Source organism: Anabrus simplex, chromosome 1, assembly GCF_040414725.1.
Source record: "Anabrus simplex isolate iqAnaSimp1 chromosome 1, ASM4041472v1, whole genome shotgun sequence".
NCBI classification, from domain to species: domain Eukaryota; kingdom Metazoa; phylum Arthropoda; class Insecta; order Orthoptera; family Tettigoniidae; genus Anabrus; species Anabrus simplex.
This window is the reverse complement of record NC_090265.1, coordinates 27,530,382-27,554,589: the sequence shown is the minus strand read 5'-3', so window position 1 is coordinate 27,554,589 and position 24,208 is coordinate 27,530,382. Positions and strand designations below refer to the sequence as shown.

The 24,208-nt window shown below is 42.1% G+C and overlaps 1 protein-coding gene across 1 annotated transcript in view; it reads right to left on the bottom strand.

Annotated features, from left to right (window-relative positions):
- The window catches only part of LOC136860016 (clarin-3), a 212,772-nt gene extending 189,711 nt beyond the window's left edge, over window positions 1-23,061 (bottom strand). The window contains exon 1 of the mRNA XM_067138731.2: window positions 22,512-23,061. Coding sequence (XP_066994832.1) covers window positions 22,512-22,731 — 220 coding nt within the window. The 5' untranslated portion in view covers window positions 22,732-23,061. The remainder of the gene's footprint in view (window positions 1-22,511) is intronic.
- Window positions 23,062-24,208: the final 1,147 nt, after the last annotated feature.

Sequence of the window (24,208 nt, the reverse complement as noted above, 5' to 3'; positions counted from 1 at the left end):
GGCCTAGGCATCACTGAATAGGCGTACCAGGGAAATGAGGGGTGAGGTAGTTTCCCGTTCTTTAATGATCAATCACTACTGATCTGCATTTAGTTCAGTCGCCCAGGTGGCAAATTCCCTATCTGATGTTTTCTAGCCTTTTCTTAAATGGTTTCAAAGAAACTATACATTTATTGAACATCTCCCTTGGTAAGTTATTCCAATCCTTAACTCCCCTTCCTATAAACGAATATTTCCCCAAATTTGTCCTCTTGAATTCCAACTTTATATTCATATTATGATATTTCCTACTTTTAAAGACACCAGTCAGACGTATTCGTCTACTAATGTCACTCCACTGACAGCTGGGAACATACCACTTACTCGAGCAGCTCGTCTTCTTTCTCCCAAGTCTTCCCAGCCCAAACTTTGCAACAATTTTGTAACGCTACTCTTTTGTCGGAAATCACCCAGAACAAATCGTTGCGTTCCTCACTGAGCCAGAAGTTGCTATTACATATCAGTCCGCCAAGCCCACTGAAATGCACGGACCAACGAACCCTATGATCATCATTTTTACACCATTCATAGCAGGGACTGGCTGCATAACGAATCGTTCATACCTCGGTTACTTTCATGTTGTCAAAGCCAAGGATACGACTGGGGGAGATCAATGAAAGTAACAAAATTGTTCTTGCCCGTATCAGAAGACATAACATAGTGCACTGTACACACAATGGCTCGCCAGCATACACGCATAACTCAATATTTACGTGACTATTGCCTTAACCAGCGAAGCGAACATTCTTTAGCAGGTCAAGTCTGCAGCGTGCATGTCACGAATGTCGTGCATGTTGCCTATAGTTCACGACGTTCCACGATTTGAGCTTTCTCAATTGTCAGCCAGTTAAAGCAGGTCTCCATTCGCTCCGCAGTGGAGGACCTGCAGCTTGTATATGAAAGATGGTGGGCTCGAAACTCCACGTAAATAGACCCAAAGATCATTTCTGGTGAACGGCGTTAGACCTGTGTCAGCACAACGTTAAACATCGAAAGAGAAGTTTCAGCAGAGTATCGCGAAGGCTACAGTGCTTCTCTTTGTCAGCCTCATGTTCCCATTTGATCACCTGCTACCTTGACCCACTGAAGCAGTGTTTCGCCTACCGTGTTCCATGGCCATCAGATCTGTCGCTAGTCGGGAGGGACCGTGACACTGTCACCAAGGAGGCTGTGGTTCGTATCCTGGCAATGCACGTGCATGTGGCTCGTTTTCTTCTTCTTCTTCTCCTCCTCTGAACCAGGGTTGGACAAAAACCAGATGCCCGGTCACCATGGCGACGAAAACAAATGTGTAGGCGTCTAACATTTTCAAATTGTAACTGCTAAATTGCAGTCTGAAGGAAAACGTTATTTTTGGAATTTATTTCCACTCTGGAAATAACAACGTGTACAAATCCACTGCTCGAGCCATTGAGACAAGAAACTCAATCCTAGGTTTATGAGCTACGAATTTTAGGTAAATATAATTAAGTATGAGAAAATATTCTTTATTTGTTTCTAAAAATTACATCGATTACATTAGCAGTTTGCATTTTTCTACCACTATGGGCGCTAATGTGAGTCAATAATATTCGGTGTGGACATTTTTAAAAGAAAAAATCGAAACCGCCAGAGCGTATTAAACCAAAGAGCGCGATACAGAAAGAATTATTTAAATAATTTGGCTGGGATTTGAATACAAAAGAAGACGAGTAAGGAAACAAGCGACTTTAGGCTTTTTTCCGAAATGCACTTAGGCCGGAAGTGCTTTTCGATTTTTTTTTATAGTTTCATAGAGCTATCCAAGACTCTAAATTTGAATCCCGTCCGGGTCCTTTAGCCTTTCACCTTTCGGCACAATTGAGGAAATTGCTTAATTTTACGTTTTCCGTAGCAAGGGGAGCCCCACGAAATGTTTCCCGGTGGCTCCGCCCGCGATGTATGGTGCTGTTCGTTACTCTCCTCACGGATGTATTTGCAAAGTTTCGAGTTAATGAAATAAAGCACATGATCTGCTGTGGTAATAGAATGTAACATTATGTCCGCAAAACACTTGAAAATACATCACACAAAGAAATTGAATTAAACGTTCCTTGGAACAACACCGAGACGAACTGTTAAAAAGTCCTTCAAAGATCTTCGTCACGGAGACAAATGTACTCATAACTTTTCTCAGAATCTACCAATTTAAGTATTTTATTACCTAAAAAGAACGCGCTGGATTTACTGAATGTTTTTAGACCAAAACGAACTGCGTACCTCAATTACAACGAAAGATATAATTGCTTCAAACAGACACAAAATTGAAAAAATCAAATAATTTGAGGAAGGCCAAAGTTAAGTGATTTATAGTGCCTCATGACAAATCTGTGCATGAATACCTTTCAGTTAAAAAATGAAGGAAATCGACCGGATAGAATGGCCGAACTGACTGACTTTAATTTTCACAATTTTTTTTAATATATAGATTTGATGGCATTTTTAAAAGCTTGACAGTAAAGTTCGTTCCGAAGGTGTTTCTCTTCTATTGTTACTGTCGCTTCTCTGGCGTATCTAAAGAAGAAGATTATAAAGTTTAGAAGCGGTTTTGAGCATCGGATAAACCTGAACGTTGACTTGAATCAATTTCAGCGTTCGATATATCTCGTCATCATTTCATCGACGCGCTGAATCTTCAGACTGTCTACGTTACGTTCTTTGTGTGCTGCACCACTATGATCGGGGTTTAGTACATTTGAGCCCATTATTGATATTGCTAGTGGTTTAATGTCGCACTGACACGTGGCCTGGTGTGAAAGTGAGAAACCACGGAAAACCATCTTGAGTACTGCCGACAATGGGACTCGAATCCACTACCTTCCGAATGCAAGCTCACAGCTACGTGAGCCTAAGCACGGGCAACTTGCCCGGTTTCAGCCGATGTCGCCGTAGCCAGAGCCCTGCACGGATATCCGCGAAGTTAGTGCCTTGAGGCGGATGCAAACTGTATGGCTTTGCGGATAATTTCTAAACAACAATGCTTATTGGTTTTCACTCAGCTATATCCTAGAAATATCAACAGGTTAGTCTTTCACACATTTCATGCAGTTATTTTTTATGGCGACGAGACGACCCTTCAACGGGAGACTGCTGATATACAAAGAGCTTCCAAAAGTCATACATCTGACCTAAACATCATCATGATGATGAAAGTTTTCGTTCCCCTCCCTGAAGGGGAGGGGCGGGCCGTCTAGAAGGTAACGTCTTCTCTCTGACCTAGGCCTACCTGCAATTAGCGGAAAGAAGGAACACAGGTTCCGAAAGAGAACCGCTCAATATGTTGGTAGTTGTCTGAAGAGGAAGTCCCTCATAAACCTGTCACTGTGGGATGGCATCATGTTAAGAGATCAATCCGTTTCAATACGTTGGGTGTAATATCCGCGGATAATAACTCGCGGATGCGGATTCCGATAATATTGTGTATATCTGAGCAGGCCTCTACTTATGGCGTGATCCTGTCAGCCCGGAGCTCCGTGTTCGAATCCCTCTCTTGCGAAGGTTGTTTCTCTGAAGCCGGTCTTAAGCCACGCAACACCGCCTCTGATTGGCTACCTTCAACGGCTGATAAAATGACAAAGATGTGAGATATCTAATTCTTTTTTTCAAATTATTTATCAGTATGACCAACCCTCTAACGTTTATATACCCTGTACACATAGTTTCCGACCACCCTGTCACTCTGTACACTGCAATGAAATGATAAATATTTGGATGGCTGGCATTACTGGTTTTCTAAGGAATGATTTACACTTGTTGGTGATGCGTCCAGTTAATGGTGACTATTCTGTCCACATGACACGGAGGAACCCCGCGAGTTCTGATGTGTAGGTGTCCAGAATGTAGTCGGTGAATTCTTTTGCTCGCCACGTCATTCCGACGGATAAACCAGTAGTGTCGTGTGACGCATTCAGTGAAGCACTTGAAGATCAGACATCCTAGCAAATGGGAGGCAGTTTTTATCACCCTCATTTGAACATCCTTGAACATCATCGGCTCAGACTGACAAATTCTGAATGACTGGGTCGCTTAAAACACAGTCGTAAAGAATATAATACGTTACAAAATAACCAAAATGTAAATGTAAAGAAAAAAAGTGAAAAAGTCAGCAACGAAACTTTGGCTGAATAATAGGCCTATTCACCGCCAGACTACCCTCCACTGGTGGTTTTGCGTTCGCCTTTAGAGGACGTAGATTACTTACAGACTTGATGTACTGAAGTAATAACAAACAGCAGTTTGCTTACATTTGAATCAGATAATAGACTACACTTTAGTCTAAATCCTGGCTGAGTACATCAGAGTTATTGTATTAGTAACTGTAAAAACCTATAACTGATGTAAGGTAGGTTTCCTAGCAACCGTGCAGGCAGTGATGTAAGGTATGTTTCCTAGCAACCGTGCAGGCAGTGATGTAAGGTATGTTACCTAGCAACAGTGCAGGCTGTGATGTAAGGTATGTTACCTAGCAACCGTGCAGGCTGTGATGTAAGGTATGTTACCTAGCAGCAGTGCAGGCTGTGATGTAAGGTATGTTACCTAGCAACAGTGCAGGCTGTGATGTAAGGTATATTACCTAGCAACAGTGCAGGCTGTGATGTAAGGTATGTTACCTAGCAACCGTGCAGCAGTGATGTAAGGTATGTTTCCTAGCAACCGTGCAGGCAGTGATGTAAGGTATGTTACCTAGCAACAGTGCAGGCTGTGATGTAAGGTATGTTTCCTAGCAACCGTGCAGCAGTGATGTAAGGTATGTTACCTAGCAACAGTGCAGGCTGTGATGTAAGGTATATTACCTAGCAACAGTGCAGGCTGTGATGTAAGGTATGTTACCTAGCAACCGTGCAGGCTGTGATGTAAGGTATGTTTCCTAGCAACCGTGCAGGCAGTGATGTAAGGTATGTTACCTAGCAACAGTGCAGTCTGTGATGTAAGGTATGTTACCTAGCAACCGTGCAGGCTGTGATGTAAGGTATGTTTCCTAGCAACCGTGCAGGCTGTGATGTAAGGTATGTTACCTAGCAGCAGTGCAGGCTGTGATGTAAGGTATGTTACCTAGCAGCAGTGCAGGCAGTGATGTAAGGTATGTTACCTAGCAGCAGTGCAGGCAGTGATGTAAGGTATGTTACCTAGCAGCAGTGCAGGCAGTGATGTAAGGTATGTTACCTAGCAACCGTGCAGGCTGTGATGTAAGGTATGTTACCTAGCAGCAGTGCAGGCAGTGATGTAAGGTATGTTACCTAGCAACCGTGCAGGCTGTGATGTAAGGTATGTTACCTAGCAGCAGTGCAGGCAGTGATGTAAGGTATGTTACCTAGCAGCAGTGCAGGCAGTGATGTAAGGTATGTTACCTAGCAACAGTGCAGGCTGTGATGTAAGGTATGTTACCTAGCAGCAGTGCAGGCAGTGATGTAAGGTATGTTACCTAGCAGCAGTGCAGGCAGTGATGTAAGGTATGTTACCTAGCAGCAGTGCAGGCAGTGATGTAAGGTATGTTACCTAGCAGCAGTGCAGGCAGTGATGTAAGGTATGTTACCTAGCAGCAGTGCAGGCAGTGATGTAAGGTATGTTACCTAGCAGCAGTGCAGACAGTGATGTAAGGTATGTTACCTAGCAGCAGTGCAGGCAGTGATGTAAGGTATGTTACCTAGCAGCAGTGCAGGCAGTGATGTAAGGTATGTTACCTAGCAGCAGTGCAGGCTGTGATGTAAGGTATGTTACCTAGCAGCAGTGCAGGCAGTGATGTAAGGTATGTTACCTAGCAGCAGTGCAGACAGTGATGTAAGGTATGTTACCTAGCAACCGAGCAGGCTATGTCTTATGGCTGGTTCCCATCTGAAAATAGCAGCCGGTGATGAATGGGCCATGACCGAGAGACATATTTATGGTCATTTGATTCTTTCGCAAAGAAAAAAAGTGGTTTCGTTTTTTGAAAAGGGCATTAGTCAATGAAACATAACTTTTGTTAAAACAATGAAAAGACCCTTTCCATTTCATTTATAAACATGTGTTCGTTCGTTTGTTTGTTTGTTTGTTTGTTTGTTTGTTTGTTTGCCCAATCCTTGTTTCGTTTCCGTACAGGGTCGGGTATGAGTTGAGATGACTCTGGCGGGGTTCATTTTTTAAGAACCGGATGCCCTTCCTAACGTCAAACTCATCAGAGGAGTTAATGAGATGAAGTGAACGACGTGACATACGATAGTAGGAAGGGAGAGGGTGAAATCCGGTGCCGGCATGTAGCCTACTCCTGTCGAATAGCACCAAGGGGTTTGCTCGAGCTTTAACGTCCCCATCCGAGGACAATTCGCCATCAACAGCGTCATATGCCCTCATATGAGCAGTGCGGAGAGGCTTGGAATTTAATCCAGGCTTTTGGTACGCGATCTAGTGATCAGAAATTGTATACCACCACCTCCCCTATCTTGCCCGCCAATAATCTGATGGTGAAAATATTTTCGACGAACGGGACTCGAACCGGTTAACCACGGTGTCAGACCGTTTAGACTTCAACGCCTTAATAATCCTGGCCACCAGGCGGGCTTTTCGTTTGTAAATATTAGTCTGTGGAATTTTTCAGAAATACAAAGCCTCAGCCTTTCATTACCCACAATTTAGCCATGTTCGTTAAGGCGTCAAGTCTATAAGGTCTGCCACCGTGGTCATCCAGTTCGAGTCCCGTTGCTGGGAAAAAGTATTACCATCAGAATGTTGGCTGGCAGGGTAGGAGAGATGGTGGTATAGAATTTCTGATCACCACACCGCGCGCCAGAAGCCCGCATTAAATTACAAACCTCTCCCTAGTGAAATCATATGACGCTGCTGATGGCGATTTGTCCGTCGGATGGGGACGTTAAGCCTTGAGCACAGACCACTTGGTGGCTGATCTTTCTGCGTTTCTAACTCATTTTTCGCTTTTTAACGTCACTGATGTCGCTCATGTTGACAGCAGCCTTAAACACCTGTTCGGATGCAACAGGTGCAGTAGTTTGGAAAAGAGGCGCAAGGGTCACGTGAACGAATCGTATCCACGAAATTTCATTGTAAATTTTGTCCTGAATGGAGGGTAATAATTGCTTTCACACAAATTAACAGTAAAATTAGCGGTAAGTTAACAAATACCATCATTACTAGGGAAGTATAGATACGTAACTGCGGCGACTATTGCGCTGTAGACATGACTCTCTTCTGTGGCATTCCGCTTCGTCGTGTCGTCTTTTGTTTCCTTCTCGAGGTCCAGCGCTAGCACCGACGAATGGAACTTCTGTGTCTGTGAATTATTAATATCTTTGTCCATCATGACTAGCGCGGGAAGTTCAAACGGTGAAATGGAGATGAAAAGTATATCCTAACTAACACAGAAAGAAAGAACAAATGCGTGATCTCTGGACCAATAATTATATTAATTAATGAGTTATGGGCACAAGTCAACAAGTCGCCCCACCGAGTAACATCAAGCAGAGCAAAGAAGTTAAGTGAGCAAAGACTTCACACAAAAGTGTTTCATGAACAGAAGACATACTGAAGCGCAGTGATGTAGTAGAATTCATAGTCGTAATGTAGCAAAGTATGTAGTATATGTATTTTGCTAGTAATTATGGTATTTGTTCATTTACAGCTAATTTTACTCTTAATTTGATAAAAGCAATTACTGTCTTCCATTTAGAACAAGAATGATAATGAAATTTCATGGATATGATTCATTCACGTTCCCGGGATCAAGCCTTTGAGCACACGTTATAGACATTCAGTGCCTTCATTTTGGTAACTGCCCTTTTCACACCAAACTAAAGCTACCCTAGAATGCAGAGTCGTGCATAACTCGATTTACTGAAATTGGTGAGCGAACTCCTTTTCAAAACGAGTGATTTAATTGCAACATCTAACTCATTTTCCATAGGCCTGTTAAATTCTTTACGTTTTAGGGAACCTTACTGAAGCAAAGTATTGGTTGCGTTTCTGCTTTTCATTCGAGTTCTTCGCTTGTACAAGTACAAAGCATTCAGTTACCAATAACAACTGCTAACCCATTATGGTTGTTTCGGCATGAATCACAGCATTCAGGCGAGTAATTCTGGATACAATGCGGGTGGATATGGTTCGGTGGCTTCTCGAAGCGACTAGGACCTTACACAACGAAACTCTTAAGATCGAACATAATAACATCCGTAATGGAATGTGGCTTGTTGGTAATCGTGTCACGACTGCTTGTCGTCATGTCAGACACACGATATAAACACTTCAGGTGCCATATCATTACTTCCTGCTACCTGCAGAGCACAGGCTCATTTCTACCCCTGAACAAATTATTCTTTCTTGTGAATAGAACAAACCCTGGATTTTCTCGTGCGCTCTCGGCCCTGAAGGGCGTGTGGCCCACTAAGTGACCGCTGCTCAGCCTACTAACTACTTTTAAGATTTTCGGAGACGCTGAGGTGCCTGAATTTAGTCCCATGGGAGTTCTTTTATGCGCCAGTAAATCTACCGACACGAGGCTGACGTATCTGAGCATCTTCAAACACCATCGGACTGAGCCCGGATCGAACCTGCCAAGGTGGGGTCAGAAGGCAACGCCTCAATCGTCTGTGCTATTCAGCCCGGCTAATCACACCAGGTAACTGCTGCGCCTGTGCCTTAATTAAGGCCACGGTCGTTTCCTTCCCCCATTCTAGCCCTTTCCTATCCCATCGTCGCCAGTAAGAACTACCTGTGACGGTGCGAAGTAAAGCAAATTGAAAAAAATGAACCTTCTGTTAATTAACACGTATAACAACATTTGAAATACGCAGTTTTCCCTCGGTCTCAGCGAGGGATCCCACCTCTACCACCTCAAGGGCAGTGTCCTGTAGCTTCAGACTCTGGGACGGGGGATACAAATGGGGAGGATGACCAATACCTCGCCCAGGCGGCCTCACCTGCTTTGTTGAACAGGGGCCTTGCGGGGGATGGGAAGATTGGAAGGGATAGATAAGGAAGAGGTAAGGAAGGGCCCGTGGCCTTAGTTAGGTACCATCCCGGCATTTGCCTGGAGGAGAAGTGGGAAACCACTGAAAACTACATACAGGATGGCTGAGGTGGGAATCGAACCCACCTCTACTCAAGTGACCACCCGAGGCTGAGTGGATCCCGTTCCAGCCCTCGTACCACTTTTCAAATTTCGTGGCAGAGCCAGAAATCGAACCCGGGCCTCCGGTGGTGGCAGCTAATCACACTAACCACTACACCACAGAGGCGCACACCTTCTGTTATTTAACAGGTATAATATCATTTGAAATACGCATACCTATACAATTTTAAACGGTATATCTAAATAACTTCCAATTTTTTCCTAAATATTCCGAAATTTCGCGAAATAATTATATGAGACATGGCAACACTGGACTGTGCCGTGCAGCACCTCGGAATGGAGATCGTAATGGCTACAGAACGGGAACAATCATTAGATAATCAGACCATGCAGTAGATGATCTGATTATTCGCTTCCTCTTCGAGCTCTGAAGATGAGCTTAGCATTGGAGATACGAGTAGAAGGGTGATGATCAAGACCCGGATGTTTTTGATATGTAATATTTTATTCTTTATATTCTTTCCATGGAAAATAGAAGTTAAGCATGATTTTATCTACAGTGACTGAAATTATGCAATTTTTTTGGCTCTTTTAACGTTTTTTTGTCATTTCCCGGTAATTTTTCGTATTAGGTCGTATTTCTCCGTTAATTTATGTTTTTTGTTCTTATATTTTTATTCCATTTTCGCATAGCTGCTTCCAGTCATCTCAAGGACATCTCCTAATTGTTGTGAATTAAGAGGGAAGCTGTACAGAGAGATGAGCCTCAATTGAACTCTAATGATCTGACGTGTTTCAAATATGCCCCAGTAACATCCTGCGATGCTGAGCGGCTTTCTCCTCTTACAAGTCAAAGTTGCGTGAAAATAGAAGAAAGATCGTTCCTTATCTGAAAACTTTAAAATATATGTAATTTCCCATTGTAATTCTTTCTGATCGCCCATCAAAATGTGACATTTATTTCATTCTGTGCAGAGTCAAGAGTTACCTTTGAAATGAGTAATTAAATAAATTCAGAACATAATAATAAAATTAATATTGTTACTTATTTATTACTAGCTGATGTACCCGTGCTTCGCTACGGAATTCTAAATTTTATACAGAATTCTAGGTTAGGTAGTGTACACGTTGTGAGCAAGACAGACAGACAGACAGACAGACAGACAGACAGACAGACAGACAGACAGACAGACAGACAGACAGACAGAAATTACGGAAAAGTAAAAACTGCATTTTCTTGTTGCTGTGGACATGATCGATACAGAAATACCATTCTTTTCAAATTCTGAGCAATGTACAGACAAAACTCTTATTTTATATATATAGATTGAATGTTCTAGATTTTGAAAGTATACTTTCAATAAAGATTTTGAGAATTTAGAAAATGTGACCAAAGTCATATTTTAATACATTTTTAGGACATAAACATCCGGGCCCTAGTGATGATGATTGATTTCAACTTCCTGGTGTACGATGAACTGCTGGCAGTGCAGTACTCGTGTGCGTGTTACAGTGTTTTCCTCTCTATGAATATTAATTCCAGCTAAAATAGATTAAATAAATATTTTTTTTTGCAATTGTGGAATGAAGCTGTTGTTTTGTATCGCAGTTTCAGTGCGCATGTTAGACCGACAGTGAACAGTGCTTGACCGCACAGTACAAAATATCGCATTTCAAAAACTGTAATAATTTTTCCGTTATTGCTTACAACTATCAGTGAAGTGATATTTATGAGCGAGAACCAGGGCCGGATTAACCGGGGGCTAAAGGGGCTGCAGCCCCGGGCCCCGCGTGCCAAGTGGCCTCGGCCCTTGGCCGAACCTAAAATTGTATAGAAAGGCCTGTTGCTCCACCTCCGTGCATGTATATGAATATTTACGCTCCCAAAATACCAAACACGCACTCTTCCTTCCTTCCTTCCTTCCTTCCTTCCTTCCTTCCTTCCTTCCTTCCTTCCTTCCTTCCTTATCAGCTGTCCGCGTTAGTATTTCATCACTGCTAGAATCAATTACCGTCCGGAGACACGAATCCTTGCTACTTACGCACTGTAATTATTGTAAAGGTAATTGTTGACGAAAATTTAAATCTGGCAGCTTGCGAGTACGGGCAGAGGGCGAAGGGGGAAGAGGTCTAGGAAGTGAGCGGGAGGGGACAGGAGAAGCATGGTGGAATGCGCATGCTATACCATATCTTTGCATCAGGAAGAGAACTTCCAGTTCACCTCTGATTATTGAACCATTCGTAAGTTACAACTGTAATGTTCTTGTAAAATGGATAGAAAATATCCTAATGGTGCCAAAAAACGTAAGTTCTCTTTTTATGTCGGTTTGATAGTGATAATGAGAAAAATGTAAAATGTAAAATATGTTTTGGCATTATGAAATATTAACATGATAAATAGAGAAAAATTGTATATTCATCGATTTAAGTGGAAGTAGTTCTATAGCGACTTCAGTATGCTAGCCTTACGTGATGTTACGACGAAGGGGCCCCACTTTTTTAAATAGCCCAGGGCCCCCAAACACCTTAATCCGGCACTGGCGAGAACAGTGCTCTTCTTGGGGTTATAACCCAATGTTCTCCAAGCGTAGCATGTCACGAAGAGTGAACAGTGTAATAATTATCATCGATATCCAGGAATCTTAATGTGTTGAATTGCAATAATTAAGAGCATTTAAGTTGGTTCGGTTTGTTAATGAGCGAATTTTCTTCGCACTAGCATTGGAAAAATGATTTATTTATTTATTTATTTATTTATTTCCTAATAGTTTGAACGCTATTTTGCATTAGTATATTAGGGTAATAGTACGCCTCTGTGGTGTAGTGGTTAGTGTGATTAGCTGCCACCCCCGGAGGCCTGGGTTGGATTCCCGGCTCTGCCACGAAAAGTGGTACGAGAGCTGGAAAGGGGTCCACTCAGCCTCGGGAGGTCAAATGAGTAGAGGTGGGTTCGATTCCTACCTCAGCCATCCTGGAAGTGGTTTTGCGCGGTTTCCCACTTCTCCTCCAGGCAAATGCCGGGATGGTACCTAAGTTAATGCCACGGCCGCTTCCTTCCCTCTTCCTTGTCCATCCTTTCCAACCTTCCCATCCCCCACCAAGGCCCCTGTTCAGCATAGCAGGTGAGGCCGCCTGGGCGAGGTACTGGTCATTCTCCCCAGTTGTATCCCCGACTCATAGTCTGAAGCTCCAGGACACTACCCTTGAGGCGGTAGAGGTGGGATCCCTCGCTGAGTCCGAGGGAAAAACCAACCCTGGAGGGTAAGCAGATTAAGAAAGAATATTAGGATTATGCCTTTGCTGGCGGGACCTAGTGTTTACAGTGCACTATGTCTTCTGGTATGTGCTAGAGCAATTTTGTTCCTTTCATTGATCTGTGAAAGTGAGGGTATGAGTGATGCTAGTAATGCCATTCCTTCTGCAACCAGTCCCTGCTATGAGCGGTGTGAAAATATTGCTCATAGGGTCAGTTGGTGCATGCATTTCAGTGGGCTTGGCAGACTGATATGTACTAGCAACTTCTGGCTCGGTGAGGAAAGCAACGGGAAACTACCTCACTCCTCATTTTCCTAGTACGCCTCTTCAGTGATGCCTAGGCCATCTATGACAGCTTATGGCGGAACTGTTGAGGATCCAACCAGCCTTCGGGCTGAGGACTAAACATACACACAGTTTTGATCAGTTAATTTATTATTGGTCCTTGATACAAAATTAGAAAATTAAATTATTGAAGGCACGAATGTTTTGCACTGGAGTTGGCTACATATGTCGGGAAAAAGTAGTTCTCTTCTTACAGACCCCTTTGTACTTGATGTCCAGAGTTTGTTCCACTGTCTTTTAGATATGTTTTGATTTTGGATTTTTTTTTATAGCTTGGAGGTGATTTGCTGTAGATAATTTTTATGTTGGATGAGGCGGCTGCAGACGCCTTTTCATTTCCAAGAGAACCAGTGTGCCTTGGATTCAGGCAAGACAGACGTGGCGGCACAGCTTATAGTAGCAGCTATTGGAGCCTGCGAGTCACTTAGTATTCACAAGCAGACTTGATGGCCCACAGCTCGGCTTGAAGTACTGAGCAACTGGATGACAATTTATACTGGCCTGAAAACACTTCGCTGTTGTTCTCGTAGAACAGGTTAGACACTGACGTGGTTGTAAGAGACTGTAATACTTAAAAAGCATTTTTCGACATTATCTTGCGTGCAATTTTACTACAAGGTTCTAAAGAAGAAAAGAATCACCTATAGTTCCAGCAAGTTCTTATTTATTTTCAAGAAATCAAAGCGCTTGAAGATAAAGTTGGTCTTTATTCACCCTAGCCAACAAAAATCGAATGTTTTCTGGCAATGTGCTAGGGCGAAGGAGAATTAGTCAAATTCTAAGGCTGAGGAGCAGGTTATTAAAATTATCTGTAGGACACCTAAACTATCAGTTTCATTAACACACGTATTTCACATTTGCTTTCTTAAAAAAACGCATGTCCTGGATTTTCACAATCGAAAGGAATCGTGTGAATTGCAATATCGAACCATGAGCATGACATTGGTGAGTACACAAAACTGAAATAGTTCCAATTTTCTCATTAAGGACGATCTGTTTATAAAATTATGATTAATTATTATGTCACTCGTTAATTAATAAAGTTGGATGAAAACTAGTTTGGTTTCAGGCTGTCAGGATCAGATTTTCAGTGTGCGCCACGGAATTGAAAAATGTTGCTACAAGAATCGAATATCTCGTAGATCTAGAGAAGGCTTATGACTGAGTATCAAGGAAAAACATGTTGGCCGTATGGAGAGATTAGGAGATTAAGGGTAGAACATTTAAAGCAATCAAAACCATCTAGTGTATGTCGACAATTGGCTATAGTGAGAATTGTCAGTAGAATGGATTCTTGGTTCAAGGTACCTATAAGGGTTAGACAAGACAGTAATCATTCACCTGTGTTGTTCAGAGTTTAGTTTCATCTGCTGAAAGTTATAGAGTCGCAGGGAGGGATTCACTTAGCTGGAAATGTAGCAAGCAGTATGGCCTATGTTGATAACTTGGTCTTAATGGGAGATTCTGTCGAAAGCCTGCAGTCTAACATCTTGGAACTTGAATAAGTATGCTATGAAAACCAGCCTTCCAAGACTAAATTGATGTCAGTAGGTAAGAAATGTAAGAGACTTGAATGTCAGGTGAGAATACAGGTACATAATTTCAAGTGTTTAGGATGGTAACTTAGTATAGTAAGTGATATTGAATCAAGGTGCAGCTAAGCTAATGCAGCGAGTTCGCAGTTGCGATCAACAGTATTCTGTAAGAAGGAAGTCAACTCCCGGACGAAACTATCTTTACACCGGTCTGTTTTCAGACCAAGTTTGCTTTTCTGGAGTGAAAACTGGGTGGATTCAGGATATCTATCTCACTGGTAGAGGTAACAGACATGAAGGTAGGGCTCAGGATGGAAACAACCACACTTCACAACTTTTTTTTCTCCCTGTGTGCGGGGGCGGTGCAATATCACCCATGGTATGCCCTGCCTGCCGTAAGAGACAACTGAATTGGTCCCCAGTGTCTCTTAACTTTGAAGCGTGCGTTGGCGACCACGGGGCATTAGATGAATCCTGGGATTACTTCCACTTGTGCCAGGCTCCTCATTTTCATCTATCCCATCCGATCTTCCTTGGTCAACTGTTGTTCCTTTCCGACCCCGAAGGTATTAGGTTTCGAGGGCGAGCGAGTTCACGCCCTTCGTGCCTCTTGTCTTTCTTTGGCTCATACCTTCGCTCACCGAAGATCGAACCCCTTCCATTTTATCCCTCTGATGGTTACCTAGCTGGACTTCCTCTTAAAACAAAAAAGAGTGCCTAATATCAATCAATCAATCAATCAATCAATCAATCAATCAATCAATCAATCAATCAATCAATCAATCAATCAATCAATCAATCAATCAATCAATCAATCAATCAATCAATCAATCAATTGATCTGCATTTAGGGCGGTGACTCATGTGGTAGATTCCCTATCTGTTGTTTACCTATTATTTTCTTAAATAATTTCAGAGAATTTTTAAATTTATTTAACATCTCCCTTGGTCAATTATTCCAATCCGTAACTCCTCTTCCTATAGACGAATATTTGCCCCAATTTGTCGTCTTGAATTCGCCCCAATTTGTCGTCTTGAATTCCCACTTTACATTCATATTATGATCTTTCCTACTTTTAAAAACACCACTAAAAATTAATCGTCTACTAATGTCATCCCATACCCTCGAGACATATCACTTACTTGAACAGCTCGTCTCCTTTCTCCCAAGTCTTCCCAGCCCAAAGTTTGCAACATTTTCGTAACCCAGAACGAATCGTGCTGCTTTTCTCGAATCAAGTAATCCTGGTTAAGATCGCATACAGTGCAACCATACTCTAGTTGGGGTCTTACCAGAGACTTATACGCCCTCTCCTTTACATCCTTACTACAACCCATAAATACCCTCATAACCATGTGCAGAGATTTGTACCCTTTGTTTACAATCCCATTTATGTGATTAGCCCAATGAAGATCTTTCCTTATATTAACACCTAGATACTTACAATGATCCCCAAAAGGAACTTTCACCCCATCGATGCAGTAATTAAAACTGAGAGGACTTTTCCTATTTGTGAAACTTTTAACCCTGTTTATCATTGCCTGTTGTGCATCTCACAACATTATCGCTGTCATGTTGCAGTTGCTCATAATCTTGTAAATTATTTATTACTATATACAGAATAACATCATCCGAAAAAATCCTTACCTCTGATTCCACTTCTTTACTCATATCATTTATATATATGAGAAAATGTAAAGGTCAAATAATACTGCCTTGAGGAATTCCCCTATTAATTATTACAGGCTCAGATAAAGCTCCGCCTACTCTAATTCTCTGAGTTCTATTTTCTAGAAACAGAGCCACCCATTCAGTCACTCTTTTGTCTAGTCCAATTGCACTCATTTTTGCCAGTAGTCTCCCATGATCCACCCTATCAAATGCTTTAGACAGATCAATCGCGATACAGTCCGTTTGACCTCCTGAATCCAGGATATCTGCTATATCTTGCTCGAATCCTACAAGTTAAGCTTCAGTGGAATAACCTTTCCTAAACACAAATTGCCTTCTATCGAACCAGTTATTAATTTCGCAAACATGTCTAACATAATCAGAAAGAATGCCTTCCCAAAGCTTACATTAATGCATGTCAAACTTACTGGCCTGTAATTTTCAGCTTTATGCCTATCACCCTTTCCTTTATACACAGGGGCTACTATAGCAACTCTCCATTCATTTGGTATAGCTCCTTCAACCAAACAATAATCAAATAAGTACTTCAGATATGGTACTATTTCCCAACCCATTGTCTTTAGTGTATCCCCAGAAATCTTATCAATTCCAGCCGCTTTTTCTAGTTTTCAACTTTTGTATCTTATTGTAAATGTCCTTGTTATCATATGGACATTTTTAAATAACTGTTTTGTAAACCTCCAAAACGGACAAGGAAGTGCGTTTGAAAGTGAAATTAGACGAATTATTTAGTTTAATAGTGCATATGTATGCATATTTGCATGATATTAGTGCATACATTTCATATTTCGGACTTACAGTGCATGTTTTCAACTTTTGTAATGCATATTTTAACATTTTTTACGAACAGTCTTGAAGAAAACATGAAGTAATTCATGCCGTGAGCTTTTGCGGAATGAGTGGCCTTGTTATGAATGAACATTATACCTGCGGTAAGATTTCAAGCAAAAATCAAGACAAGAACACAGCGTGCACTCCCGTCCTGTCACGTCCGTGGTTGTAGAGAGATTACTCTCTGCATTGAAGGTAATTTTAACAGACAAACGTCAGAGATTTATACTTGAAAACTTGGAGAAGGTCATTGTAGTGTATTGCAAATCAAACTCTTTGGTCATCAGTCCACTGACTGGTTTGATGCAGCCCTCCACTCCACCCTATCCTGTACTAACCTTTTCATTTCTATGTAACTGCTCTAATCTGCTTGTCATATTCATACCTTGGTCTCCCCCTACCGTTCTTACCACCTACACTTCCTTCAAAAAGCAACTGAACAAGTCCTGGGTGTCTTTAGATGTGTCCTATTATTCTATCTCTTCTTCTGGTCAAATTTAACTAAATCGATGATCTGTCACCAATTCGATTCAGTATCTCTTCACTCGTGATTCGATCTATCCATCTCACCTTCAGCATTCTTCTGTAACACCACATTTCAGAAGCTTCTATTTTCTTTCTTTCTGAGCTAGTTATCATCCATGTTTCACTTCCATGCAGTGCCACGCTCCAGACGAAAGTCTTCAAAAACATCCTTCTAATTCCTATATCTGTGTTCGAAGTGAGGAAGTTTCTTTTCTTAAGAAAGCTCTTTCCCGCTTGTGCTAGTCTGCATTTTATGTCCTCCTTAATTCTGCCATTGTTAGTTATTTTACTACCCAAGTAACAATATTCATCTACTTTCTTTAAGACTTCATTTCCTAATCTAATATTTCCTGCATCACCTGACTTCATTCGACTGCACTCCATTACTCTTGTTTTGGACTTATTTTCATCTTGTACTCCTTACCCAAGACTCTGCCCATACCATTCAGCAATTTCTCCATATCTTCTGCAGTCTCAGATAAAATAATATCATCAGCAAATCTCAGGGTTTTGATTCCCTCTCCTTGGATTGTGATTCCCTTCCCAAATTCCTCAAATTATGGACAGGAAAGTAGGGTGTGTCGTGTAAAATGAACGGTGAGTGTGTGTTTCTTTACGTCTGTGTATGTTTTACACGGTCTTACCACAGATTTAACTAATTATGATTTATAATATGTATTGATTTACACACTGAATGTGTTTTGTTTTGTTTTGTTTAAACTGTGAACACTGATCGATTGATACGTCTAACAAAACTACACCCCACTCTCGACTGACCGCGATAATGTAGGGCCAAGGCTTCCCGGATAAGTAAAATCGCTGTTAATGGTTAGTCCACACCAAAGTTAATTAACAATGTTAACGAAAACATTTCTCGAGATGTTAATAATCTTTTGTTAACAAACTTCTTTAACATTGTGTCCACACCAAAATATCTGTTTGTGAGGTTACAATGGATAGGGTCAGCAAGAAGAAAATACTTACAGTTGCAGTTTTCATTATTTTAATGAGTGAAATTAGACAAAAGCGCAGACGCAAAGTGTGGTAAAGAAAAATATTGGAAAAGCGTTTAGAATTAAGTTTGGAGAGGACACTTAGGCTTGTCAAAACTTTTAATTCATGATGCAGCAGGCTTTCGAAAGTTTCTGAGAATTTCCCCACAAGACTTTCAGTTCTTGGGCCTGAAATTGCAAGAAATTATAGAAATGATGGGAATGTAATCTCCATTAATGTTAGGCTAAGTATAACTTGAAGATTCATGGCGACTGATGATCATACTCCTACACTTCACTGATGTATTTACATGGTGTATACGAGTTGCTTGCGATTCGACACTCGATTTCGAAATAAAAGTATTGTATTCCGCGCTACGAATTTGCGTGTTCTAATTGTGCATGTGCGAACCGAAATGTTAACGAAAACACGAAATGTTAATGAAAAGTTTCATTCACAAAAGTTGAAGAAATTTTGTTTTATCAACACGCTCGAAAATTAATGAACACGCTATTTTGTTTATTAACAGACAGAAGTCCGCCTTTGTGGTGTAGTGGTTAGTGTGATTAGCTGTCACCCCCAGTGGCCCGGGTTCGATTCCCGGCTCTGCCATGAAATTTGAAAAGTAGTACGAGGGCTGGAACGGGATCCACTCAGCCTCGGGAAGTCAAATGAATAGAGGTGGGTTCGATTCTCACCTCAGCCATCCTGTAAGGGGTTTTCCGTGGTTTCCCACTTCTCCTCCACGCAAATGTCGGGATTGTACCTTCCTTCCCTCTTCCTTGTCTATCCCTTCCAAAATTCCCATCTCCCCACAAGGCCCCTGTTCAGCATAGCAGGTGAGGCCGCCTGGGCGAGGTACTGGTCATTCTCCCCAGTTGTATCCCCGACCCAGAGTCTGGAGCTCCAGGACACTGCCCTTGAGGCGGTAGAGGTGGGATCTCCCGCTGAGTCCGAGGGAAAAAACGACCCTGGAGGGTACACAGATTATGGAACGAACGAACAGACAGAAATGTTCATGAACAAGGTTAACGAAAACATCTTGGTTTGGACGCACCTTAACTCGCAAAAAGTTAAAAATGGAACAGGCGTACTAAAAACAGTCAAAATGATAATAATTGATACTACTGTATTGTTCTTATTAACTTACCCTATACGTCGCAGTAACAGTAGCACTTAGCACAATTAATAAACAGAAAAATAAATAACACTTCAATATTTCTGAAAATAATGAGTCGTGGTTTTAATGTCTTTGTGCTGCCTCTGTGGATCCGTGGTAGAGTGTCGGCCTCCGGATCCCAAGATAGCGGGTTCAAATCCGGCAGAGGTAGTCGGATTTTTAAAGGGTGGAAAAAAGTCCAATCGACACTCCATGTCGTACGATGTCGGCATGTAAAAGATCTCTGTTGATACATTTGGTATTTGCCCGACAAAATTAATTAAAATCTCAGCCATAGACGCCAAAGAGAGATCCGGTTTACTCTAGGTCCGCTAGATGGCAAACGGAGTAAACCGGAACGTCGAAATTGACGAGCAGACAGCCAGATGGCGTCAAATCGAAATGTCTGCAAACGGTAGCTGAGGCCATACGATTATTATTATTATTATTAATGTCTTTGTGCCGAGAAACACTTTTTTCTTTACATTGCTTCTCAAGTTTCTCTAAACAAGTTTTTCGGCGATGAGAGCATCATGCATTCTTAGTGGATTTGATATTGCGGTTAAGCCGCAACGCGGTTGATCCGATTACGGTAAATCGAGTGTTGAGTCTATGCACGGGTTGTTTGTACTACTAGAACGGCCGCAGTTGTAAGCTGAGTGTGAATTTTTGTTCTTCATTCAATTGTTTATACATGTTCATCGTTTTATGTATTGGTGCGGGTGAATCACGTGAGTCTAATAAAGGAGTTGTAGTATGAAAATAAGTGAATACTTAAATGCATATTTCCCCACTTTTTTCAGCATGGTTGCATGCCTATATTGGTGATTTATACCGCATAATAAACCCGATGTCTAGTTATAACTGCTTAACCTTGTGTGATGCTATATGAGGATACAAGCAACCTCCGGGCTCATAAGCAGACAGCATTTATATACTGTACATTCTCAGACGTGCCAACTTTCAAAAGGAAAAAATCAGGAGGTTACCGCCTGACTCGTTGGCTGATTGGTCGGTTCAAAGGGTCCCGCGTTCAATTCCCGGCCGGGTCGAAGACTTTAACCTTCATTGGTTAATTCCAACGGGTCGGAGGCTGGGTGTTTGTGCTGTCCCCAGCATCCCTGCAACTCACACATAACACTATCCTCCACCACAACAACACGCTGTACATGACAGATGCCACCCGCCCTCATCGGAGGGTCTGCCGTACAAAGGCTGCACCCGGCTAGAAAGAGCCACACGTAATTATTAAAAGGAGGTAATCCTTTTCTTTTCTTAATTTTTGCGGCATGTTACGACATATCACTGATGAAGAAACTTTGGAGAATATTTAACAAATTATAATACTCAATTAAAATTCTCTGATTAATTAATTAATTAATTAATTGTCCGCCTCTGTGGTATAGTGGTTAGTGTGATTAGCTGCCACCCCCGGAGGCCCGGGTTCGATGCCCGGCTCTGCCACGAAATTTTTGAAAAGTGGTACGAGGGCTGGAACGGGGTCCACTAAGCCTCGGGAGGTCAAATGAGTAGATGGGGGTTCAATTCCTACCTCAGCCATCCTGGAAGGGGTTTTCCGTGGTTTCCCACTTCTCCTCCACGCAAATGTCGGGATGGTACCTTCCTTCCCTCTTCCTTGTCTATCCCTTCCAATCTTCCCCTCCCCCCACAAGGCCCCTGTTCAGCATAGCAGGTGAGGCAGCCTGGGCGAGGTACTGGTCATTCTCCCCAGTTGTATCAGTTGTCTCACACTCCAGGACACTGCCCTTGAGACGGTAGAGGTGCGATCCGTCGCTGAGTCCGAGGGAAAACCAACCCTGGAGGGTAAACAGATTAAGAAGAAGAAGTAATTGCTATATAAATACAGGAATACCACACGTATCTGAGCTTTAGAACACATGACTCTTCATTGCAACTGCCTTAGACCTCTTCATAAATTTCTGAACTAGATTTATGTTCAAAGCACTGGCCTTGTTGAACGGGTTTTAATTTTTTCCAGAATTCTTTTTTCGGGAAGCTTTGATCTGAATTCAGTCATCAATTATCTGCATTTAGGGCTGTAGCCGAGGTGACAGATTCCCTAACAATTTCTTACCTAGCCTTTTCTTAAACATTTTCAGTGAACTTGGAAATTTATAAAATATTTTCATTGATAAACTATTTGAATCTCTTAACTCCTCGTCCTACAAATGAATATTTGCCGCAATTGAGTTTTTGTTCTTGTAAATATGCTAAAAAATAGTCTCACAGTCGGCATTGATATGTAGAAATGATAAAAAGGATTACGCTAGAGATTCTGTCATATTTAAGAACACCACCAGCTGATTGCATCTGTCTTGTCAGTGCCCACTCAACATCAATTCTCTCTAGCTACTTAAAGAACAAAGAAAAAACTGGGACTATAAAAAGTTACAGGAATACTAAATCTGTTCTCAAAATAACGAGACTGGGCGAGTTGGCGTTGCGGTTAGGGGTGCGCAGCTATGAGCTTGCATACGAAAGATAGTGGGTTCGAACCCCGCTGTCGGCAGCCCTGAAAATGGTTTTCCGTGGTTTCTCATTTTCACACCAGACAAATGCTGGGGCTGTACCTTAATTAAGGCCACGGCTGCTTCATTCCCAGTCCTAGACCTTTCCTATCCCATCGTAGCCATAAGAAGTATCACGGGATAAGTCTATGCGATCCGGAAAGAGGGGGAAGGACGAAAATAGGGAGTCTCCCGCTTAAATCGGGGCAGCTGGCACGTCTGTATTCTGTGTATCACTAAGTAATTATGTGACATTACCAAATGATTAATTAGTAAGTTAAAACATACATGGACATGAGGTGGGGAGGGGGAGGCTGACGGAGAAGTCTCCGCTGCCCTCAGTTATAATTTTTGTAAAAAAGGAACGACCTCAGACTACGCATGGTTGACCACCCCTGCTGCAGGGTCTTACCAGGATAGTATCGTCCCATACGAATGTAATGTTTAACACTTAATATTCCTGATTTTCCTCTAATTTTCAAACCACATTTCTGGTGTCCCTAAAGAATTCAGAACTGTGAAGTACTTACTGTTTATCTCATAAGTCCGCCAGCCGTACGCCACATTGAGTTCTTTCTTCCCTTTGAACAATCCAAAGTTAATTTTTCCGTTAGACTCTTCTGGGTTGGAAAGTCTCCTGGCACGAGCCACAATCCAGAACTTGGTCCCCATAGCGGCGACTATGAGGGCTATAGTAAGACACGACCCGAAGAAGGTCACAAAGATCATCCCCCTCTTGAAGAGATTCATCTTGTCCCAAGTTTGTCAATACGCTAGCGGCAGTCAACAGAAGAAGAACATTGCATGGCACACAATTGAAACAGACACACGAGTTAGTGTCCTACTCCAACATCGATATCACTGGAATGTGAAACGCCACTCCTTTGAAGTTAAATTCTCGTATTGGACCTCAAACTCACGAGACGAACACTGGTAAGGCACTTCACCGAGCACTGTTTTGTTTAAATATTTGCTAAACTGTCGGAGCAGGAAGGAACATTTCGAGACGTTCAACTCGCACAACACCGAGGTGGAGCGCACACGAGCCAACTGAAGATGTGGCCATACGCGGCAGCACTGCAGCGGCAACAGCGCGCGATGTCTCCCCTCCGCCATGCTGGAGCAGCTGTGGGAGGGGAGCGCGCCTACAGTGTGGTCTCCAAGCAACAAGTGTAGCGAGCTCAGAATTTCACTGGGGAAAGAAATTAGAAGGGCTCAAAACGTCCCTCATTCCGGTAAACCAAATTCTACGGGAAAGAGAGAGAAACAGATCAAACAATCAATCAATCAATCAATCAATCAATCAATCAATCAATAACCACTCGTCTGCATCTAGGGCACGGCCACGTGACACAGTCTCTATGTGTTGTTCACGAAGTTTATTCTTAAATTAATTTAAGGGAACTTAGAAATGTATCGAACTCCTCTTACTATCAACGAAAATTTGCCCCAATTTGTCCTCTTGAAGTCCAAGTTTGTGATCTTTCGTATTAACAATTCCACTCAAACTTATTCGTCTACTAATGTCATTCCACATGTGACACTGATCGCTTTGAACATACCGCTTAGTCAACGTAACGCTACTCTTTTGTCGGAAATCACCCAGAACAAATCGAGCTGCTTTTCTTTATTTTTTTCAATTCTCGAATGAGGTAAACCTGGGAAGGGTCCCATACACTGGAACCATACTGTAATTGGGCTCTTACCAGAGACTAGGACACTCTGTCCTTTGCATCATTACTTTATTTTCTCTCTTAATCTGTTTACCCTCCAGGGTTGGCTTTTTCGTCGGACTCAGCGAGGGATCCTACCACTACCGCCTCATGGGCAGTGTCCTGGAGCGTGAGACTTTGGGTCAGGGGTATACAGCTTATCACGCGATAGATAAAAACCATTATCAAAACAGATAAAAATGTTTTGGGATTGCCTAATGTTGATACAAAACACCCTCTCTCCCTCGGCAATAAATGTTATGTAAAAAAGAAAGCTATAATTAAAAGAAGTACTACTTGAAATGTCTCGGATGGTAACACACTGTACCTTGGTGACTAAGCGAGAAGAAATGTTTATAAACGTCTGAAATAGCTCTTAAACAAACCAAAGTTCGGTATCAGGTAGCATTCATATGTCAACACTGCTTCACCAAATGGTTGGATTCCATTCAACCTGGATCATCCAGCGACACGGAAGAATTTATGGAAGCAATAGCACCACCAGCTGTGCATAG